We start from the raw sequence: 13,783 nt of genomic DNA on the forward strand, positions 1-13,783 counted from the left end.
ATTATTTGCAACCACTTATAAGGTCATTTACGCATATTGATCTGACTTAATTAAATTTTATGATATGGTTCAGAACTCTACAAAAATTACTAACATGACTAACAGCTATAGTAATCAAATGTAAAAGAATTAAACAGTAAGAAGTTGTATGAAATTGTCGATGTCTTTTTTTTATCACGTGAATGACTCGTTTTTCTTGTAAATGAAGTTATAAAAAAGATAAAGGTATAAAAGGTGCATTGTTGCGGACAATGGGAAGGGACAGGCAGATGAACTGCTGCGGTCAACAACCTTACTACATTTTTAAAGAAAGAAAAATAAAATAGTATCATGTATATTTGTTTATTCATGTTGCATTCCGTGTGGTTTGCGACACCAATAGAAATAAAGAATAGGACCACTCCATCTCTTTCCCATGGATGTCGGCAAGAAACTTGCCTGATGGTGTAGTTCGTCCGCCGTCCGCACTGGATAAAAAATATACATACATATTATCACATTATAACCTTGCGGGGTTGACAGAGCCATCAGGTTTTGAAAAGACTGATAGGCCACGATTAGCTGCTTGGCTTAATAATAGAAGTGAGATTCAAATAGTGACAGATTGCTAGTCCATCGCCTAAAATAAGAATCGCAAGTTTAAAAGCCTATCCCTTGGTCGCCTTTTACATACATTTAATCACGTCTACATCCCGTGCGGGGTAAACAGACCCACCCGCCCAGCTGCCAGGCTTATTGATAGAACTGAGATTAAAAAAGTGACAGTTTTCTACCCCGTAGCCTACAAGAATCCCAGGATTTATTACATTTCCCTTAGTCGCTTTTTAGGACACCCATGGAAAAGATATGGAGTGGTTTTAATTGTACACGTACTTACATATATATATAGTAAGTTTTGATTTTGATTTACAATTTTCAGCCTCATTAGTCAATCATGTACCAACAATACTCACTTAAAGGGGAGTCAACAATACTATCTTATTAATTAGTTTTGTGAGATCTTTCAAGTCTTGATGTCAGATAATGCTAACAAAGAACCATTGTGCGAGCGGTATTGAGGCACAAAATTCAGGCCTTTCAAATAACGACTTGGCATATTGGTTTTTGCGTAGTAAAGTATTTATTTCTGATAGCCTTCTCCTTTGTTTATTTTTTACTTCTTTATTCTTCTTCTTAATTACTTCTGTCACTTGCCATCTCACTGGCCACTCTCTTTCTACTCATACTGTCCTTTACGCTGTCCATCCATCTCTTTTTCGGTTTTCCCATATTTCTTAATCCATTTAACCATTAACTAGAGTCTATCCTACTAATATAATAAATGAGAAAGTTTGTAAAGATGTGTGTGTGTGGTTGTAACTCTTTCACGCAAAAACTACTAAACGGATTATCATGAACCTGGCCGTAAGTGGTGCATGGGGTTCATCTGGCCCCGATCCAGGAGTAGGTAAGTCGGGTTATTTCCAAGAGGGTTATTTTGGCCTATTTTGCTTACGTTTTAAATTTAAATATAAAAATTTTCACGATAATTCCTACTTTAAGATCTACCTATTTTATTTAAACATGCCTCAGCCGTTTTCACGTTTCTTTATACAACTCTTTCCACACCTTGGTAGGTAGAGTTTATTTTTAAATTTCCACGCCTACAAATATAAACAAACGTTACTGTTAAACTTAAACAAATTTGACTGTACCGTAAAATGGATCGCCACGATTTATCCCACAGAAATCGGAATAATATACACAGAAATCAAAACACAATCAGAAGATAAAATTAGATAAAAAAGAAACAACGACCATTGGTAAATACGAGTTTATTTTTTTACAGAACTCACACTATAAAGTTATTTAAATATTGGATTATGGATTTAAGTTATACCCAAATACCTACACTAATCGTGAACATATTTGTGAAAAAGATCTGCATACATACATATGGTCACGTCTATATCCCTTGCGGGGTAGACAGAGCCAACAGTCTTGAAAAGACTGAATGGCCACGTTCAGCTATTTGGCTTAATGACATCCATGGGAAAGAGATGGAGTGGTCCTATTCTTTTTTGTATTGGTGCCGGGAACCACACGGCACTATCAAAAAGATCTATGCACTCTATTTTCATCCACGTCTTTCCTGTTAGATCCTTCATCGTTAAATTTCTGAATCTGTAATTAGCTGTTATAAACATAAGTCTACAAACATGAAATAGGCCTCTTACCCGGAGGAGATAGGTAGCGACTACATCTTTCCACGATCCCGATGTGACAAGATGGTCCCGATTTGATCAAGGTACATTCGCCTAATGTTGTGAAGTGAAAGAAGATATAGTAACAAGAAAAAAAAGGGTATGTTAAGATGGTTTGGTCATATGGAGAGGATGAATGAACGCAGGTTGACTAAGCAAATATACAAAGAGAGTGTGAAGGGAAAGGTCGGAGTACAAAGATTGGACCAACGTATCTTGATCAAATTAAGGACGTCCTAGCAAAAGGTCAGATCAAGAGTACCCAAAACGGCCGAGTAACCGAGTAACCCAAAAGCGAAAGTACTTCTTTCGCTTCATCCACATTCATAACTCGCGACAGAGATCGTGGCAAGTGGAAAGCTGTAGTCTTTGCCTTCCCCTCCGGGAAAAAGGCGTGATTTTATGTATGTATGTACTTACATTCGCTTAGGCTTGGACACATCACGGTTCCCAATCACGCCTTCCTTGTATATTTGCTCAGCTGGATATCAAAAGGTGTCTTACCTTTTGATATTTAACCTGTAAGATTATGAGCTTCCGATAGATAATATCTCATGCTATGTCTACAGGTCGTATGTAGGTGGCAATGTAATACATCCATCAATCAAGATTATACGAAACAGATACCTGTTAAATTACTGTAACATTATGTTCTACTCTTGTATTCTGATTATAGATATAATTGTACATGTAGTTAGATTATGTTATAAATTTGAATGGCAATTTAATAATTTGAGAATGTCAAGGATGTACTGGAATTGTAAATGAGAATATAATATGTAGTATAAAAAAATATGTAGACTTCAAAAGCCATGATCTACTGATCACTACATTGATGTACGTTTTGATGAAATATCTGGTTTTAACTCAAAATATGTATAGAGATGGTAATGTTTGTTGAGCCACTTGTGTAAATAAATATGTATTGTTTCCCTATATTTTGCGACTTAAGAACTATATGATGTTATACTAAACCAAAACATATAAAAGTAATGAGCGTAAAAAAACTATATATACCTATTGACTTTTCTTTATATGAAAAGTAATATTGTAATCCTTGTATTCTGTTCCCCATAAAGCACATACAATTTCAAAATCAAACACGTACTTTTATGGTCACAGTAAAAGTACCGTAATCGGTCATATCGTTAACACGTTTATGTACCTTATACTGCTAGTCCAAGATCCCAGAGCCGTAAGACACAACTTATTTTCTAAAGAATGGATCTTTCGATTCTCAGTAGTCTTTCATGTACTTTTAATACCTGCATGTTTGTGAGACTTGCCCGGTGACACCTGCGCAGGTACCAGGCGAGAAAGGTAACTAAAAATCACAGTTACTTAACTTAAATTTTTATGACTGATTTTTATATATATTTTATAGACTATTACTCTGAAGTCATATCAGAGAAGTCAGACGCTTTCCATGCGCCAAAACTTTTGTCAGACGCTTTAAAGCTCTATCAAAAAAAAATTAACTTAATTTATTTTTAAATGTCTGATTTTTATATATGTTATTCAGATAACTATTACAAAGTTGTATTAAATCAGTCAGACAGTTTGTAATGACCAAACACCCCTTAAACACAAGAATTACTCAGCCTCGAGTATGAGCGCGATAGCACAATGCGCATGCGCGTCAGAGTAAAATATCTAATATTTGAAAAGTACTTACTGTTTTCAATTTCATATTTTTGCATATCTATTCAAATACGATGAAATTTATAATTAAAATAATAATTAATCATTTTTAAAATAACATAATATATTGCATACTAGCTGTTACCCGCGACGTCGTCCGCGTAAAGTTCGAGTTGAATCTTAATCATACAGTCTGATACAGACAGACAGACAAAAAAAGTAAAAAAAAATTCTCTATTTGTTTCAGTCAAAATATTAAATGTACAGACAAAATATTTTTACCGTATGATTATATGTAGTATTTTGATTTTCAGTTTTTTTAATAAATACTCAAACAACACAAAAAAAAAACATTTTTAATAAAAATTAATATACATCTTGTTATTGTTGGGACTCGAACTCGGACCGCCAACTTCACAGTCTCACGCGCTAACCACTGCACCATCGAAGCCGTTGCGGTGGTGTCGAAATTAAAGTAGACTACATACATATGGTCACGTCTATATCCCTTGCGGGGTAGACAGAGCCAACAGTCTTGAAAAGACTAAATGGCCACGTTCAGCTATTTGGCTTAATGATAGAATTGAGATTCAAATAGTGATAGGTTGCTCGCCCATCGCCTAAAAAAGAATCCCAAGTTTGTAAGCCTATCCCTTAGTCGCCTTTCACTTATATTTATATGTTATAGGTTTACTATTACTATACTATTTTTTAATTGTTTATGATTTTATTTTTACGGAAAATTCTGCCAGCAACGACAATCTAACTGATGATGAGGACGATGACTTGAGTGGACAGTATAGAGATTTAATAAATGATGAAAATTCAAATGATTATTTTGATGATGAAGATGATAAAGAGACAATAAAATAATTATTCAATTGATTAATCATAATTAATTATTTTTTTATTGAAATTATTATAATAGATATATTTTTTTAAATAAAATAAAAATCATTCTTTTTGAAAGGCTATTGCTACAAAAAAATTCATTTTCCCCTATTTATATGCAATATATTATATTATTTTAAAAATGATTAATTATTATTTTAATTATAAATTTCATCGTATTTGAATAGATATGCAAAAATATGAAATTGAAAACAGTAAGTACTTTTCAAATATTAGATATTTTACTCTGACGCGCATGCGCATTGTGCTATCGCGCTCATACTCGAGGCCGAGTAATTCTTGTGTTTAAGGGGTGTTTGGTCATTACAAACTGTCTGACTGATTTAATACAACTTTGTAATAGTTATCTGAATAACATATATAAAAGTCAGACATTTAAAAATAAATTAAGTTAATTTTTTTTTATAGAGCTTTAAAGCGTCTGACAAAAGTTCTGGCGCATGGAAAGCGTCTGACTTCTCTGATATGACTTCAGAGTAATAGTCTATAAAATATATATAAAAATCAGTCATAAAAATTTAAGTTAAGTAACTGTGATTTTTAGTTACCTTTCTCGCCTGGTACCTGCGCAGGTGTCACCGGGCAAGTCTCACAAACATGCAGGTATTAAAAGTACATGAAAGACTACTGAGAATCGAAAGATCCATTCTTTAGAAAATAAGTTGTGTCTTACGGCTCTGGGATCTTGCTCTATGCCCATAAACTGCAATTACAAGATTACAGTCGTTGTGTGCAACCACAACTCGATAAGACATTTTTCCGATCATCGATAAAATCGATGTTACAACATCGATAAGCGATCGGTTACGGTGTCCCGTTTAAATACAATATGTTTTTCTATACGTGGTTAAATGTGTGTACATTTTACACTATCACGGTTTTAAGTTTACACGCAAATGTATTTCGTAAATGATAAGATACGGTTTTGAGAAGTCGCAGGCCTGTGTGATGTTTATGAGATAAATTGTTATTTTTGTGACATATTCATTGATATAAGTCATAAAAACTTATGACAGAAAGATTTACTAGATAGCGAATGTCTTACCATAGAAAATTTATAAACTTAAACTATTTATTGTTTAGTTAAGTAATTGTTAAAGTCATATCGATTTTACTATTATATTCACATGTCACTTGATAGGTAAAATGTATATTATTCTAACTTCAAATTTAATATCGTACGAAAAATAGATGTCGAAAATCTTATGGTTATTTTAATAGTTAGTCCATCCGTTTTATCGATCATTAACTAATAGCTTCTAAGGCATTATAAGCTGCGCTTTTCAATTTGGATTTCATAATTTTGTGTAAATTAATTTAAAAAGTCTATAAAATTTAAACAAACCTTAGCAACTTTGCAATACATTTCTTAGTGCTTTTGTTTGTAAGACTTCTAGTATCTTATTACTAACATTCATAAGATAACGAGACTACAACATTAACCTTCGATTGCAACGATAACAGATATTGTTTTTATCCAGTACAACCTTCCCCACGATTTAATATCCATACGGTTTGCGAAATGTCATGATAATTTTTATTTATTTTATAAGCCGTTATTAGTTTAAACCAATTTGAATGTTACTTTGAGTGAGAGTGAGTTAAATTCATTTTCCGAGTGAAAAAATACTTATTTTTATCACGCTACCTCAGAAGAATGTCTTGTCTAACTTTACTTAAAAAGGAATGCGCACACATTAAGCACTTTGAGAAGCAAATTTTTGCGACCACCTAGATTTACGACGTGTTTTCGATCGTAATTTCACTGAAAGGGCTCCGGTGGCCAGTGACGTCAATTGGCACACGTGCCGGTTACGTAAACCACTTTCGCTAAAAAAGGATTCCTAGAGGTTTCATTGTTCACATGGACTTTTTCTTGAGAAACCTTTCGATATTTTTCTGAGTTCCGAACTATACATGCATATACACATACACATATCACGTCTTCGAGACACTTCCAAAAGTCGAATCACATTTAGCTGGATGGGATCGAAATTCAGAGATTGAAATCGAAGTACTTAGCCCATCGTTTAAAAGAAAAATATCCAGCCTTTTCCTTTATTGACTTTTACAAACTGCGCGTGAAGAGAAGTACAGCTGGCACACAGTATTATTATTACTTTTTTCTGTATGTACTTTCATCAATCAACATAAAAGGTCGCACAATAGTAATATATGCTACAATCTTTTTATTAGGTAGGTACTGTATTTAAAGGTAATTTATATAAAAATCGGGAAGCTTACGATACGATACACCTTATATGGCGAACTTTATCATCGCCAGGAACGTTATCACAGTAAAGCGAATTATAAACATTTTTATGTGCCATAAAAAATCGAAGGTTATGAATGCATGCTGATATTTGACTTTTTGCAAGCACGGTTCATTATTAAAACGTGTGAAAAATTCAATTTAATATGCGTGCGTGACGAATGCTTGGTGCGATATCTAAAAATAAGGATGGTGCAGAGGTGCAGACCCACAAAATCTATTTTATTTTATCGATTTGCGATTCTAGGACGCTGTTATTTACACATTGCTGTCTATCGTAGACCCGATCTTGGCCAAAACTGCAAATTCTCAGCATCACCAGTGCGAGCTTAATATTGATCTCTTGGTCTTTTACTAATTTACTGCCATTAATACATGATGTTATATCATGTATCGTTAATTATGTTTAAATAAATCTAAAGCACGTAAAACAGTGTGAATTTTTTTTTTACTAGGTACATGAATGTTCAATTAAAAAAGGTATAATAATTTATTTATAGTAATTAATATTGTAGTCGCAAACTCTGTACAAGTTTAGCGAAGTAAGTATGACTAAAACAAGTGATAACATATCTTTTTCTCTTCCGTACTCTCTGTATTTTGCAGCGATAGCTCCAAGATTATCTCGGCATATTATCTAAGGTCACGCCATTTGCTGAATGCACTGTTTATAACTAGTAATTTATTGTTTAATACAGTGAATTTTTTTTCAGGTGTTTTTTATTTTTAATGTTATAGTAGGTATAAATGTATGTATGTACCTATAGGTACGCTTATCTACTGGATTAAATGATTTGTTTACCGCCTTCAAAAAAGGTGGTTCTCAGTTTGACTAATGTGTATGTATGGTTGACCGCGATTAAGTCGCGTTTCGCTGAACCGATTTTGAAGCGGTTTCTAGGAAAGTGTTTGTTACACTGAGGAGGTTATAGAAATTTATCTGACTTCATAAAAAGAGGATATCTATTCTTTTCTTACAAAAGTTATTTATTTTATAGCTGGGGCGACATGATATAAGGTATTATTAAATTATATTACGACGTTGCATCCTCGAGATTTATTTATTCACTAGGTAGTACACTTCTCAATGTACTAGGCATCGCGCACAAATAGTTCAGATATAAAAAAAAATCTGAAATAAAAGGTAATGAAATGATTAATATCGCCCCACCCCTAGCTCCCGAGCCGTTGCGCCCGATTGTGTCAAACTTCATTCGCTTTCTTTGTGCGGGCATCGCAACATCGTATCCGTTATTTTTTATGAAAAAATAAATAAAGGTATTTTATCTCGTGGAAGTGTATTAGAAGTGAAGTGAAAGATGGGAAAGAGAAAACACAAGGATTGCCACTCAAGGAAAAGGCGAGAGAAGCGTCGACGGTATTCGGATTCGTCGACATCGTCAACCGAAGGTCAGGAATTTAAAATTTTTCTACCTTGTTTGCAATGCATTACTATTATCATAACAAAATAAATACACATGTCCATAACAGACTCTAATTGGATCATGAATACATTTAATTTTTTCTTCTACCGTCAAATTAGAAACATTTTTTCTATTGTTCCTTATCTATTGCTCACGCGATGAAACTTCGTTACGTAAACAAGTAACGTTTGTAAGATGCATGCATAGGAAACTAACCTTTATTTCAAGGACAAGAAATCACCTCATACAACTATTTTAAATTATTACGGGTTATGATACCTCGTGACGCGCGCACGAGTATAACTCTAACATAGTCTAGCGACGTAACGGGCTTACGTTCCATGACTTTAAAAAATATCATAATTATTTATTTTTTTTAGCTAATATGGTTACACATCATGTCGTGCACATGGCATATACCATTCAGTCCAGCGTCATAACGTGCTTATGATCAGAGACTTAAAATATATTTTCTGTATTATTACAGATGAGCGTGGTCAAAACCATCATAATTCATATCACTACGAAAACCCGCCACGATACTATTCTGAACGGGAACCACCACGGTCCCCTGATATAGATTATGAGTACCCTAATGTAGACGACTCCGACGCTTCATCTGGGGTAGCTCATGAGCCCGTCGTGGACACTGTGCCTACAACCGGCAACGAGCTGTCAATGCACGTCTCTGGAGAGCCTCAACCAGGCCCCAGTTCTACCTTGGTCAATACAACTCCTAGCGGAAATACAGACACTGGTCCGCTACCAACGGAAATTTTAGAAGCGCTCGGAGATCCCAAAAGCAAAGAGGAAGTATTTGGACCAAAAATCCCAAAAGATATTTCTATACGTTGGGGACGGATCTTGGTAGACGGCCTCACCAAAGACCAAAAACAAAGTATCCTAGAGAAGTCGTTAATACCTGATAACTTTCGATTAGCAAAGGCACCGATATTAAATCCGGAACTAACTCCCGTGCTAAATGAACAAGCTCGCAATCGGGACAAAGCCTTAGAAAAATCGCAAAAACAACTAGGTGTCGGTATATCTCGTCTAACAAACCTCGCATCCAGTATCATCGAAGGAAATAGTGATAAAATAGAATTATTACGACAAGTTTCGGAAGCAAGTCAAATATTTTTAGACTTGCACTACGAAGATACTAAGAGAAGAAGAAAATTAGTGGCGTCGTCGCTCGACAAAAAATTTCTTAACATGATTACTGACGTTAAAAGGGACACGTTTCTGTTCGGAACCAACTTGGGTGAAAAAATAAAAGCTTCAAAAACAGCGGAAAGATCTGGGCTGCAAATCAAGCGCAATGATGCTCCCACAACATCCTATAAGAGGTACAATAACCAGGTAAATGCGAGGGGCCCACCCCGCTCGATGATTCAACGCGCATACAGGCAGGGTGGGCAGAAGAACCGTTACCAGACATCGAACCGGCGAGCCCTGCCGCCAGCCCGCGATCGGCAACCGCGAGCTCCGGCCAAACCAACCGACAAGAACTCCAAGGCTCAGTAGAGGTACTACACCTTGAACTACCCCATGCAGGTAGATTACGTCATTTTTATAAAAAATGGGTTTCCATTACAGATGACCCTATTATTTTAAGCTATATATCAGAAGGTTACATCATACACTTTGACGGTCCTGTTGTCCAAAAAACTACACCAATAAATAACAATTTCAGCTTAACTGAAATTAGTCGGCTAAACACAGAAATACATAAATTAAAAGAATTGGGAGCTATTGTTGAATGCCAACCACATCCGAAACAGTTCTTATCAAAAATATTCCTTACTCCAAAACCGGATGGCTCATATCGCTTTATTCTTAATCTAAAAAACCTCAACAAGTTTATTCCTCATACACATTTTAAAATGGAGGATATACGAACAGTTACAAAATTAATGACCCCGCAGTGTTTTATGGCTACAGTTGACCTCAAAGACGCCTATTTTTTGGTACCTATGAATAACTACAGCAAAATTTTTTTTCGATTTAAATTTGACAAATTATACGAGTTTCAATGTCTCCCGTTTGGTCTATCTACAGCACCGCTGGTTTTCACAAAGCTGTTAAAACCAGTAGTTACTCATTTGCGATCTCAAGGTCTAATAATAGCTATATATATAGACGATATATTATGTATAGGATCTACATACAATGAATGCGTTAACTGTGTCACAAAAACAGTAGAATTACTTGAATCGTTAGGATTTATTATAAATCTTAAAAAGAGTAAACTGAAACCGTCACAATTACAAACGTATTTAGGTTTCGATCTAGATTCTACAAAAATGAGTTTATTATTACCCCAGAAAAAACGCCAAAAAATTAGAGACCTAGTACTTAAAGTACAATATCAAAAATCAATTGTAATTAGAGATTTCTCTAAACTGTTGGGATTACTATGCTCGGCCTGTCCAGCTGTTACATATGGATGGCTGTATACAAAGTGCCTCGAAAGAGAAAAATTTCTTGCACTGCTTAAATGTGATAATGATTATGACAGGGTCATGTCATTAAAACCTCACTTAAATAATGACCTCTCTTGGTGGATCAGTAACATAATGAATGCTAGTAATCCTATTCGCGAGGGAAAATATGCCATCGAAATTTATTCTGACGCTTCATTGACAGGTTGGGGAGCTGTTTGTAATAATGAGAAAACTAGTGGTTTTTGGGACACAGACGAAGCTAAACAACACATCAATTGTTTAGAATTATTAGCCGCTTTTAACGGTCTTAAATGTTTTGCGAATTCCTTAAGTAATTCAGAAATATTATTACGCATTGATAATACAACCGCTATATCATACATTAACAGATACGGTGGCGTTCAACATGAACACTTGAATAATATTACGCGAAAGATTTGGCGGTGGTGCGAAAAACGCCAACTATTCATCTTTGCTTCGTATGTCAAGTCAAAAGATAACGAAGCAGACGAAGAGTCTCGACGAAGTAACATTGATACAGAGTGGAGTTTGTCCCACTCGGCGTTCAATAAAATCACACGTAGTTTAGGCTGTCCAGAAATAGATTTATTTGCGACTAGATTAAACGCAAAGCACTATAAATATATTTCATGGAAACGAGATCCAGATGCATTTAATATAGATGCGTTTACAATTAACTGGGGTGAATATTTTTTCTACGCGTTCCCACCTTTTTCTCTTATATTAAAAAGCCTACGAAAAATAGAGAATGAGAAAGCTGTGGGCATCATGGTTGTCCCGTACTGGCCCAGTCAACCATGGTACCCTTTGTTTTTAAAACTTTCATGTTCCCAATTGGTATATTTGGGCCCAAATTCTGAGCTACTCACCTCTCCTTTCAGGACACAACATCCTCTATGGAAGCGTCTTACCCTGGTGTCATCAATATTATCAGGGGCGCCTTCATAAAAGAATCCCTCTCAGAGTCTACAATAGACGTTATAGTTTCTTCCCTTGCGGAAAGTTCGATCAAGCAGTATAACGTCGCTTACAAAAAATGGTGGCTTTATTGTTCAACACACAATTGTGATTGTTATAATAATAATATTCCATTTATCTTAGATTGTCTTACCGACCAATTTAAAAATGGAGCTAGTTATTCTACTCTGAATACATTTAGATCTGCGTTGGGCCTTATTTTGGGTAAAAAAGTAAGCGAACATGACCGCATTACTAGATTTATGAAGGGTGTTTTTAGAATAAAACCATGTTTACCTAAATATCAATCAACATGGAACCCTAATTTAGTCTTTGATCAAGTCAGCGATTGGTTTCCCAATGAGAATTTGAGCTTAACTCAAATAACAAAGAAGCTGGTAGCTCTCTTAGCGTTGTCGACCGCACAACGCGTCCAGACGCTATCCCTAATACGGTTGTCTAATATAAGGATCAACGCAGAACTAAATAATATTGAAATTGTAATTAATGATCTCATTAAAACATCAGGTCTCGGTAGACCAATGCCGCGACTAATTATTCCTTTTTTCTCACAAAAAGAATCAATTTGCCCCGCAAAAACTTTAGTCTCGTATATCGAAATGACACATCAGTTTAGACAATTACCTCAAACCGATAGACTCATTTTAACCACAAAAAAGCCCATCCATAATGCTAGTGCTTCAACTATAAGCAGGTGGATAAAGGCAGTGCTCTCTGACAGTGGCGTAGATGTAACTACCTTTTCTGCCCATAGCACGCGCCACGCATCGACGTCGGCGGCAGAAAGAAAAGGCGTGTCTATAGATTTAATAAAAAGAACAGCCGGATGGACCGGACATTCGTTAGTTTTTGCAAAATTCTATAATCAACCGGTCATTGAAGACGAGGCTAACGATTTCGCGGTGGCAGTGTATGAATAAATAATAATTATATACAAGTGTATTCATATATAATGACAATGTCGCTTAAGTTTACTTGTTAATCATTGGAAAAAATAAAAAATAAATTGATTAAAAATACAATCTGGTTAAATTACATCAACCATATAATTCCCTCTGTTAATAACCTATTTCGCGTTTAGCGCTAAACATCTACCTAGTGAATAAATAAATCTCGAGGATGCAACGTCGTAATATAATTAATGGTTAAACAAACTTACCTTAAGTGACGTTTGACCATAATTATATGAGACGTTGCATCCGAAGAGATTTATCACCCGCCCTACCCGAAGATTCTTTAAATTACTATTAGAAGAATCTCGCCCTATTATATGTATACGCGAAATAGCCTGGCTCTGAAAATAATGAAGTTTGACACAATCGGGCGCAACGGCTCGGGAGCTAGGGGTGGGGCGATATTAATCATTTCATTACCTTTTATTTCAGATTTTTTTTTATATCTGAACTATTTGTGCGCGATGCCTAGTACATTGAGAAGTGTACTACCTAGTGAATAAATAAATCTCTTCGGATGCAACGTCTCATATAATTATGGTCAAACGTCACTTAAGGTAAGTTTGTTTAACCATTAATTTTGTATCTAAAATATAATACGATGACCATGCCAGACTCTACGCAAACGAAGTTGCGGGCAAAAGCTAGTGCGATAATAATTTCCTAGTAACCGAATAAAAAGTTATAAGCAAGCAAGTATTGACTTCGCTGGAATGTTGCCAAAACTGCATATATTTTTCCCCGAAAATGATTTGATAATCCGTCCGTAAAATTTTGCCGTGGTAGCAACGTTGTGAATTGATTGGATAAACAAATCTGATTTTCATGGCTTATAAAATTAACTTTATGTATAATCATCAAGACTTTTTTTATGCTGTAATACATCTCGCTT

General features: G+C 35.1%; 2 protein-coding genes across 5 annotated transcripts in view; one reads left to right on the forward strand and one right to left on the reverse strand.

Moving 5' to 3' along the window:
• LOC106134502 (rho GTPase-activating protein 21) overlaps positions 1–13,783 on the reverse strand; it is a 335,912-nt gene that overhangs the window by 280,594 nt on the left and 41,535 nt on the right. The gene's annotated exons all lie outside the window — the stretch shown is intronic.
• LOC132904430 (uncharacterized) lies at positions 1,393–10,019 on the forward strand. The gene is made up of 2 exons (XM_060954818.1): positions 1,393–1,447; positions 8,980–10,019. The coding sequence occupies exons 1-2, from the start codon at positions 1,393–1,395 to the stop codon at positions 10,017–10,019; spliced, it is 1,095 nt and encodes a 364-aa protein (XP_060810801.1).

This window comes from Amyelois transitella, chromosome 5 (genome assembly GCF_032362555.1).
Source record: "Amyelois transitella isolate CPQ chromosome 5, ilAmyTran1.1, whole genome shotgun sequence".
Taxonomy (NCBI): domain Eukaryota; kingdom Metazoa; phylum Arthropoda; class Insecta; order Lepidoptera; family Pyralidae; genus Amyelois; species Amyelois transitella.

Bases quoted from the DNA above. Each gene is read 5' to 3' on its own strand.
- LOC132904430 (XM_060954818.1), top strand. From the start codon at position 1,393: ATGAACCTGGCCGTAAGTGGTGCATGGGGTTCATCTGGCCCCGATCCA. The intron at 1,448-8,979 runs GTAAGTCGGGTT...GTATTATTACAG, and splicing joins TGGCCCCGATCCAGGAGTAG to ATGAGCGTGGTCAAAACCAT.